Source organism: Bidens hawaiensis, unplaced genomic scaffold (assembly GCF_021521415.1).
Source record: "Bidens hawaiensis isolate Kalapana, Puna unplaced genomic scaffold, B.hawaiensis_p1.1 tig00024830_1, whole genome shotgun sequence".
Taxonomy (NCBI): Eukaryota; Viridiplantae; Streptophyta; class Magnoliopsida; order Asterales; family Asteraceae; genus Bidens; species Bidens hawaiensis.
The window spans coordinates 1-10,338 of record NW_027505047.1 but is presented as its reverse complement, the minus strand read 5'-3'; the positions used below and the strand labels follow the sequence as shown (position 1 = coordinate 10,338).

Genomic DNA, 10,338 nt, shown 5'->3' with positions numbered 1-10,338 from the left:
GGATGTGAATTCTCTATTCTGTAGTGGATAACCCCCGTATGGGGCATTGTGTGTCATGTGACAGCACGTCACTATAGGGGGGTCATACAAAAACGGGATGTAGTGGATAACCCCCTCTCAATCATTACCCATTATTTTTTTTGTCATTATTTTAAAATAAAACAAATCCACATCCAACCACCATCAAGCATTGATCAAACCCACCAATCACCATCAACCAACGCATCGTTGTGGGGGAAGTCCCCCCCCCCCCCCTTCCAAACCCTCGAAGACGCCCGAGGGGTTATGGGTGGGAAAGGCATCCTACTACAGGTAGTCTTATGAGTGTCTAAATAACAGCTCCCTAAGGGTAGCCGTAGTTGGGTGATAATGGCCACAAATTAGGCGATTTTGTGGGTGAACGCCCCCGCCCCCAGGCGATAAATGGGGTGATAAGGGGGGGAGTGTTTTTTGTCACCGGATCTCTTTGAAGAATCTATTATTATTATATAGTGTTGTGTGTGATGTATATATATATATGTGTGTATATATTGGGCTATAATATCATTACACCCTTAAAATAAATATCAATCGTTTGCTGATTAGGTGTCACATGACACAAAACGTTCTATTTTATAGTCCCTCCACCCTACATAGCCTAATTAATTGGTGTAAACATCATACTTTATTGGAAAAGACATAAAAATACACAAAAATAGAAATAACATAATAATAATATTATTATTATAAACTAATTTTTATAATCAAACAAATGCTACAGACCACTACAAACTCCCAAACTGTTGCAGAAAATATGAGTGGAGGAGAAGGAAAGGTGGTTTGTGTAACAGGTGCTTCTGGGTTCATAGCTTCATGGCTTGTTAAGCTCTTGCTTGATCATGGCTACACTGTTCATGCTACTGTCCGATCTCTCGGTAACTCTATCCCTCATTTTTAATTATGACTTTTAATCTGTTTTCATATCCAAACTCTTCCCAAATCACTAGTGATTTTCTTTTAGTTCAAATCACAACTTTTCATCCATAATTTGAGTTTGAAACTGAAAGAGGGTGTTATTTGGCTTTTAGTTCAAATCTACTGATCCTTTGATATTGGTTGCTTAAAAGTTATTATAACAGCAGTGAACATTGTTGAAAAAATGTTACACATGAAGGATTCTGGTACTAAATTATATGACATGTTCAAGAACATGGGCCGTCTCAATCTTTTTAAGGGCTCAAAGCGCATATTAAATCGGGGCGCTTTTCATAAGAAAAATCGATTTCGATCCTGTGACTCCCATGTTATATCTATGCGTATGTGTAGATAAAGACCAAAATTACCTACGTATAATGTGTTACTTTTTAGAATTTGGCAGCTCTAGAGATCTAAGGGCCTAAAGCTATCGCTTCATTTCACTCCCTCTTGAGCCACGCCTGGAAGATCATTGTTGACTTAAAAAGCAACAGCTTTGACCTCAAAAGTCAAGGTTTTTTCTTCCAGATTATAGTGAGATAGAATCAAGTACCGGAAAAGAAAACGGGGTTGGATTGAGCCAAACAGATTCTGGTCAAATTAAGCTCGGGTCAAAATAGGTTGATTAAAATGGGTTGGTAACAGGCATCTTAAAAAGTAACAACTTTATTGGACCACAAATTGACCCATAGTAGAATTTTAATCAACTCAAATGAACGCATAATCAAAAATTTTACCCAAATAATCGGTTCTTTTTATTTACTCTCTTTTAAAATATGTTGCAGATGATCCGAAAAAGATAGAACATCTACTTGCTCTTGATGGAGCTAAGGAAAGACTATCTTTGTTTGAAGCTAACTTAAGTGTAGAAGGATCTTTTGATTCTGCAGTTAACGGCTGCGTTTCTCTCTTTCACACCGCATCTCCTGTTCTATTTTCAGTTGATGATCCACAGGCGCAATTGATCGATCCTGCAGTTAAAGGGACACTTAATGTTCTTAAATCGGCTGCAAAAGTTGAATCTCTCAAGAGAGTGGTCTTGACATCTTCACTGGCTGCAGTTATGTTCAGGTCAACACTTCCAGAACATGTTGGTGTGATGGACGAAACCTGGTTTTCAGATCCGGTTATTTGTGAGCAAAGAAAGGTACGGTATGATACATTTCAATCAGCTACAAATTGTTGTCACTAATCAATAATTGTATCTTTTCCAGTTATGGTATTGTATTTCAAAGACTTTGGCTGAGGATGCTGCTGTTAAGTTTGCAAAAGATAATGGTTTGGATTCGGTGGTTATACATCCTGGATACGTTGTCGGTCCCATCCTACAACCAACTCTCAACCTTACTTCTGAGACCATTTTGAGCTTGTTAAAAGACGGTAATTGTTGATTAGAATTAATTAATGTTCATATGCATAAATCGAGTTTATGTTGTTTAAGATGTTAATTTTTATACGTCCAGGAAAAGAATTGTTTCCGGATGGAATGTATAGACTTGTTGATGTGAGAGATGTTGCCGCTGCACACATTTTAGCTTTTGAGAACCCGGAAGCTAATGGTAGATACTGCATGGTTGGCAAAGTGGCTCGATATTTGGAGATTATGAAGATTGTGGATGAATTGTACCCTAGTCTTGGTCATTCTGAAAGGTAACAAACAAGATTGCATTATATATTCCATGTGGAAATTTGCAACTCAAAATCCGGATTACTTATTTGTTGATAGGTGTAAAGATGGCGAGTGTGTTGAATCCCTACTTTACGATGTATCAAGGGTAAAAGTGGAAAGACTAGGTGTTAAGTTTACTCCTTTGGAAGTAAGCATCAAGGATACTATTGAAAGCCTCAGGGAGAAGAACTTACTAAGCGTTTAGAACGCCTGATGAAATGCATGCATGGATTTGTTTGGAGACAAAAATGGGTTCGATTCGATTGTGGTCAAATGAGTAAAGTTTGTTTTACTGTTTGTATAAAGACCAAGTTCTTTATGAGCTTCAAGAACAATTTACTGAGCTTCGATTTGCATGAGTTTGTTTGGCCGTTATTCTCAAAAAACTGGTTGTATATATCCGAAGAAGATGGAGAATCCATATAGAGTTTTGTGAAGCTTTTTAAAAGTTGGGAGAGAATTTTATAAATAAATAAGATTTTTGGTTGGGCAGTAAATAGTTTTTTTTTTTTTTTTGGGGGGGGGGGGGTGGAGTTTTCCAGCATTTAAAACGTGCAAGTCACAACGCTCACTACGGCGGGTCTTATAATTAAGTACATATTAAATGATTAGAGCCAATAATGCCCATACACATCCCAATTTATATGACCCATGGCTTTTGTTTTTTTATTGAATTATGGAAAAACAACAAACAATGTCCATCACAAACAACTTCTCCATGTATTAACTTCCAAGTCCAAGTTTCTGACAATGAGTGAAGAAGGGAAGACAGTTTGTGTTACAGGAGCTTCCGGCTACGTAGCTTCATGGCTCGTTAAGCTCTTGCTCGATCGTGGCTACACCGTTCATGCTTCCGTCCGGTCACTTTGTCAGTCTAGACTCTCCTTCTTTCAACCTTCTTTAATATCCAAATTATTCTGAAGTTACTGTTTTATTCTCTTTATTATCTCAACTCTGGTCTGTTCAATTTATGAGTTGGTTGTACAATTTTTTATAACAGCAGTGAACAAAATTTTAAAATGTATATCTTTGATCCTATATATTATTTTAGTTTTAAATACAAGGGCATTTTGGTCATTTATCAAAAATAGTCGACGTTATCATCCACCCAGTTTAAGGACCAACGGTGTTACCTTTATATATTTGAACTATTTGTCTTAACTCTAAAGGTGTAATTTTATAAGTTGGAGACCAAAACCAAAATCAATATATACCAAGAAACCATCCCTCATTTTTCAAATATGTTTCAGGTGATCCAAGCAAGACCAAACACTTGCTTGCTCTTGACGGAGCTAAAGAAAGACTATCTTTATATGAAGCTAACTTGAGTGTACAAGGATCTTTTGATGCTGCAGTTAATGACTGCCTATGTGTCTTTCATATGGCATCACCTGTTCTAGCTTTAGTTAATGATCCATCTAGGTAGGATGGTATGAGTAAGCTGTCGTAACTGTCGTACTCATCTAGGTAGGATGGTATGTGCATGACCATACAAGGACGGTCCCGCAGCCTTCGAACTTCTCTAGGATCTCTTTCTGCCTGAATACTATGGCGGATCTGACTCCTCCTTACTGCTGGAGGAGGAGAGAGAGAGATCTCCTAGGAGACTCTTCGTAATTAAGGGTTCGAGCTTGGAGTCACTCTTCGCGCACCCGTCGCTCGTACTCTGCTACCACTTTTTTCTTGTTGGAGACGGAACCACTCGTCCGGGGACAAGGGTCCCTTACTTCTGGAACTATGATGATGAGTTCCTCCTTGCTCAGATTCGTCGGAATCATCCTCCATACCTAACTCTGATTGAGCCCGACGAGTTTCTTTCGTACTTCGCCCAAGATTGCCAGATCTAGAACCTCCTGGCGTTGTGACATGCCGTAGGCCCGTCGGAGTAGGACCTGCTGGGATCGAGACATGTCCCAAATCGCCTGAAGCAGAACTGCCAGGGGCAGTGATACGTGCGAAGACACCTGAGGCAAAGCCTATGGGTGTTTCGGTATCCGTAACTCGCGAAACAGGTACAGGAGTTCCCGTCGGCCCTTCAGGAAGCTTACTCATATCGTATGAACCAAAAAACCAACGAAAAATTTGTGCAGTTCTAACACCAAAACGGATGGCGCCAATGAAGAAACACTGATCTGATCCCCTTATTGGGTCCTGGATCTAATGGATCAACCGGGTGGGATACGATAGCAACTAACACGATATGAGCATAACTTCCCAAAGTCTAGTGACCGGAACCTGCAAAACAGACACCGTGAGCTCGTTAAGGGAAGGACAAGAGGGGGGTCTTCCCGTAACCACCCTCCGGCGTGAGAATAAGTACCATACTGATGAAGATAAAGTACTTAAGTATATAGAGAAAGTACAGTGGGAGTGAATGAATACCTAATGAAGATTGAGAGGGTATTTATAGCCGAAGGATCTGGGAATTGTGATTGGGCCAACTGTCACTTTCCAGAAGATCTCTCATAACCGTCTGGACGCGTGTCTCTTTGTAATAGGTTAAGCTATACGTCCCATGTGCATTAGTATAACCTGGACACACGTCATTCTATGATAGGACGAATTGATCCCTGGCCATGTGCACGGTTATAACAACCTGGCCCGGTGTCCTCCATTCATTGGTTGATGAGTTACGTATTCTCCAAGTAACGATCGTGGTTATTCTTCTAGAAAGTAATTAGTTATTTACAGCTGTCCTGTTAGCATTGCCTTCTGGTCAACCTTGGCGGATAGATGTGCTATCCTGCGGGTAACGTCTGAGGGTGCTTGAATGCGTCCGCGTGTGATATGAGGATTGTTATGCGGATGATCCATATGCTGCGGGTGGCATTTAAGTGGTTCTTTTCCCACCCGCGGGTGACACTTGTGGGTATTTCGGTCTTTTTGGTACCCTACCTCTATAGTGATGTGATTGACGAAACCTGGTTTTCGGATCCGGATATTTGTGAGCAAAGAAAGGTATAGGTTTTGTTTAATCACCTACGAAATGTTGTAACTAATCAAAGATTGTGTCTTTTTCAGATGTGGTATTCTCTTTCAAAGACCCTGGCTGAGGATGATGCTGTTAACTTTGCAAAAGATAATGGTTTGGATTTGGTGGTTATAAATCCCGGATATGTGATCGGTCCCATTTTACAACCAACTCTCAACCTTACTTCTGACGGCATTTTGAGCATCTTGAAAGACGGTAATTGTTGATTACGCCTAATGTTCATATGCATAAATCGATCTAATGTTGTATAAGATGTTAATGTTTATATATCTAGGAAAAGACTTGTTTCCGGGTGGGATGTATCTACTTGTTGATGTGAGAGATGTTGCTAAAGCACATATATTAGCTTTTGAGAACCCGGGAACTAATGGTAGATACTGTATGGTTGGCAAAGCGGCTCCGCATATGGAGATTATGAAGATTGTAGATAAACTATACCCTAGTCTTGGTCATTCTGAAAGGTAATACAAATAACATTTTATTATTCCAAGTGGCGATATGCAACTCAATATCCAGATTACTTATTTGTTGATAGGCGTAAAGATGGCGAGTGTGTTGAACCTCTACCTTACTATGTATCAAGGGCCAAAGCGGAAAGTCTAGGCGTTAAGTTTACTCCATTGGAAGTAAGCATCAAGGATACTGTTGAAAGCCTCAAGGAGACGAACTTACTAAGCTTTTAGAACACCTGATGAAATGCATGCATGGGTTTGTTTGGAGACAATAATGGGTTCGATTCAATTACGGTCGAACGAGTAAAGTTTGTTGTGCTGTTTGTATAAATTAACAAGTTCTTTGTGAGCTTCTAAATGATGTTCATGAGTTTGTTTGAAAGCAATGGTTTAGATTCGCTGTTTATTTATAATATTATGACAATAAAAACATGCAATTGACAGTGTTTGATGCATAATAATGGAAACAAATAGTCCATGAACACCTTCATATGCATAAAGCTTTCATCATTTTGTGGCAATTTTCAAGTTTCAACCATCCATAGCTTTAGAACTCTATCCCGACTACCTGATGCAACTTTCTACCCATATGGACTCCAATCCACAACTAAAACCTTAATAAAATTGGGGGAAAAAACAAAATACAAATGATACTTATAATCACTATCTTGAATTCATTCTTGTTAGTTAAATTTATAAGTTATTAGAATGATATATATCAAGATGAAGAGAAAACAAGAATAAATTGTGCAAGATTGTTAATCCAGACAACAACTGGTATTAGAGCATCAAGTAGCTCTTGAAGAAATATAGATGAAGATAAAACAAGAATATTGTTGAAACTAACTATATATATATTGATATGATGAATATGCTCTTGATGCTAGATCAACCTATATATGCATTGCGAATTATTGTGATAGTTAGGTTCGCAATGGTTTTTGATGGTAATTGGTGATCAAACAATTGAATATGAATAAGAACAATAACACAAGATGATACACAAACTGAATATTATTGTTGGTTATGTAATTTGTCTTACACAAAACAAAGGGATCGATGGGGGGGTTATATAAACCCTATCAATCGACACCGACACAATGTTTCAACAATAACCGTTTCAACCTAATTACAATAATGACTCTCTAACTTATTTACAATAATACTTAACCTAAACATACTTTAAACTAATAACAAACAGACCCTTAAAGTTTATAAAATAAAACTAATATTTTGTTTAACTTCTAATAGTTTTTGACTAATAGATTAACACGTAACTTTGGTAGTTAAAAATTATATATTATATAAGTTATTAGAAAGGAAAATAAGTTTCTTGTATTTGCTACTTCCACGGGCGACCTCAAATTCTGCTTCTCTAACGAGCGAGTACCTAAAATTTTATACATAGCAACAACCCCTCCTCCCTAAAAAAATTAATAATAATAATAATAATAAATATATGAATTCCTAAAACACCAAAAAATAGTTAAATGTCTAGAAATAAGGGTATGAGATCTCATATTTAGTCCTTTTTATGATGTTTTTTTGCAAGCATGAATGTATAAGTATGTATTGTTGTTACTTTCATTAAAAAAAACAATATATTTATGGGAGGTTAGTATGATAAAACAAATCTAAAAGATGACCTAACTTGCTATTGACAAGAAAAATAAAAATTGATTTTAAAAACTCCTAGCCTATCCAAACATCAAAAAAAGAAGACAAATATGTCATAATAAAATGAACATGTGGAAGCAGTAGTATGGCAGACATGCACTACCCAAAATCAGAACAGAACAATCAAAATCACGAGTGTTTGCATGCATTCTAGTCAAACTCAGAACAAAAAAAATATCATTCAATAGTTATTACATATGATATCACCAAACAACTTATCTACTAGCTCTTAATTGTTTGAGACTGATGGGTGGAGAAGGGAAGGTGGTTTGCGTTACCGGAGCTTCTGGGTACATAGCTTCATGGCTCGTTAAACTCTTGCTTGATCGTGGCAACACCGTTCATGCTACCGTTCGGTCACTCGGTCAGTCTCTACCTCTTTTATTTGTTGTGCAATTTATGTTTTCCAAAATCAACTCATTTTTTGATAACTGAGTCTTAGGTTGTAAGTTCAAGAATTAATAATTACACGGATGGTCCGGTGATGGTGGTGATCACTAGTGCTAAATTTTCATATTATAACAACCAAAGTTAATGTCCATTCAATTTAGGAACTAGTGGTGTTACGTTTATTCATACTATCCATCTGAGTTTAATAATCAGACTAACTTATGTATATCCCATTTCGTTTTGTTTTTCATTTGAAATATATTGCAGATGATCCAAACAAGACAGAACATCTACTTGCTCTTGAAGGAGCTAAGGAAAGACTATCGTTATTTGAAGCTAACTTAACTGTAGACGGATCTTTTGATTCTGCGGTTAATGGTTGTGTTTGTGTCTTTCACACAGCATCTCCGGTTCTACATCCGTTCATGATCCTCAGGTCAACCTTTCCATTCCTTTTCTCTTAATTATTCGCAGAAATATAAGTTTTTTTTTATTATTTTCCATCAGGCACAACTGATAGATCCTGCAGTTAAGGGGACACTTAATGTTCTTAAATCAGCTGCAAAAGTTCAATCTCTCAAGAGAGTGGTTTTGACATCTTCAGTGGCTACAATTATGTATGGTGTCAAACTTCCGGAGTCCGGTGGTGTAGTGGATGAAACTTGGTTTTCAGATCCATTAGTTTGTGAGCAGACAAAGGTACAAATTCATTTCAAATCAGCTACAAAATGCCGTCATTAATCGAACATTTTGTGTTTTTTTCAGTTGTGGTATCATGTTTCAAAGATCCTGGCTGAGGATGCTGCCGTTACGTTTGCAAAAGATAATGGTTTGGATTTGGTGGTTATAAATCCCGGATATGTGATTGGTCCCATCTTACAACCAACTCTCAACCTTACTTCTGAGGGCATGTTGAGCTTGTTAAAAGACGGTAAAAGTTGATTACGACTAACGTTCATATATGTTCATATGAATGAATCGAGTTAATGTTGTATAAGATGTTTATGTTTATATATCTAGGAAAAGACTTGTTTCCGGATAGGATGTATATACTTGTTGATGTGAGAGATGTTGCTGCCGCACATATATTAGCTTTTGAGAACCCGGAAGCTAATGGTAGATACTGCATGGTTGGCAAAGTGGCTCCGCATTTGGAGATCATGAAGATTGTAGATAAACAATACCCTAGCCTTGGTCATTCTAAAAGGTAACACACACAACTGATTACATGATCATAAGATTTTATTATTCTAGATGGCAATATGGAAATCAAATTTTGAGAATTTTTTTTTTTTGTGAATGTTAATAGGTATAAAGACGGGGAGTGTGTTGAACGTGTACCTTACGATGTATCAAGGGCAAAAGCTGAAAGTCTAGGCGTTAAGTTTACACCATTGGAGATAAGCATCAAGGAAACTGCTGAAAGCCTTAAGGTGAAGAACTTACTAAGCTGCTAGAATGGGTTTGATTCGGTTATGGTGAAATGTTTAAAGTTGTTTAATGTGTCGTTTTCGTTTATTGAACTTTTTGTTAAATATTCTAAGTTCTTTCTAAGGTTCTTCTAATAATGTTTATGAGTTTCGTTTGAAACAAGGGTTTGGAATATTCAATGGAAACATGGAACTGAGAATTGTAAAGGATTTGAATATTTGATGCATAATAATGAAAAAGTCAATGGTTCATGTGCACCTACATATACATAAATAAGTTTATAAAAAATGTGCCCTGCTTGCGGTGCGCGCATATAATGTATATATGTGTGAACCCTCGGGTGGGCAAAAATAAAATTGCACTAATTTTGATGTTATTTACTAATTTTGTGAAAATAACGTTAAAAGTGATGGAAGGTTAATCAGGCATCATGTGGTGGCGTTGATAGCCGAAAGACAAGGGTACATGCACCAATCAGCCGGCGTCCCGATGATTGAGTGCTATGTGCCTTATGTAATATGTCCAAGGCTTGATGCAAAACTACTATTGAGCCGGGGGTCTCACCGGAAGCAGCCTCTCTATCCCCATGGGGTAGAGGTAAGGCTGTCTACATCTTACCCTCCTCAGACCCTACCATAGCTTTGCTATTGGTGGGATATACTGAGTACGATGATGATGATGAAGTTTATAAAAGATATATATAGAAGCTTCACTTTATAACCCATCCATAGCTTGAGACCTCTATCCAGGCTGCCCGATGCAACTTTCTCGTC

The 10,338-nt window shown here is 37.6% G+C and overlaps 2 protein-coding genes and 1 pseudogene across 3 annotated transcripts; all 3 read left to right on the top strand.

The window, feature by feature from the left end:
- Window positions 1-793: 793 nt before the first annotated feature.
- Window positions 794-3,112, top strand: LOC143610169 (phenylacetaldehyde reductase-like). The gene is made up of 5 exons (XM_077084719.1): window positions 794-914; window positions 1,740-2,101; window positions 2,169-2,334; window positions 2,418-2,604; window positions 2,681-3,112. Exons 1-5 carry the CDS (start codon window positions 794-796, stop codon window positions 2,826-2,828), a joined length of 984 nt encoding a protein of 327 aa, XP_076940834.1. The 3' UTR covers window positions 2,829-3,112.
- Window positions 3,113-3,373: 261 nt separating this feature from the next.
- LOC143610178 (phenylacetaldehyde reductase-like) lies at window positions 3,374-6,524 on the top strand. Its single transcript, XM_077084726.1, has 6 exons — window positions 3,374-3,491; window positions 3,874-4,045; window positions 5,527-5,581; window positions 5,645-5,810; window positions 5,890-6,076; window positions 6,151-6,524. The coding sequence occupies exons 1-6, from the start codon at window positions 3,374-3,376 to the stop codon at window positions 6,296-6,298; spliced, it is 846 nt and encodes a 281-aa protein (XP_076940841.1). The 3' UTR covers window positions 6,299-6,524.
- A 1,317-nt stretch (window positions 6,525-7,841) lies between these two features.
- Window positions 7,842-9,702, top strand: LOC143610177 (phenylacetaldehyde reductase-like; annotated as a pseudogene). Its single transcript, XR_013149545.1, has 6 exons — window positions 7,842-8,108; window positions 8,402-8,570; window positions 8,642-8,833; window positions 8,900-9,065; window positions 9,155-9,341; window positions 9,444-9,702. The product of XR_013149545.1 is annotated as a phenylacetaldehyde reductase-like (transcript).
- The last annotated feature ends 636 nt before the right edge of the window (window positions 9,703-10,338 follow it).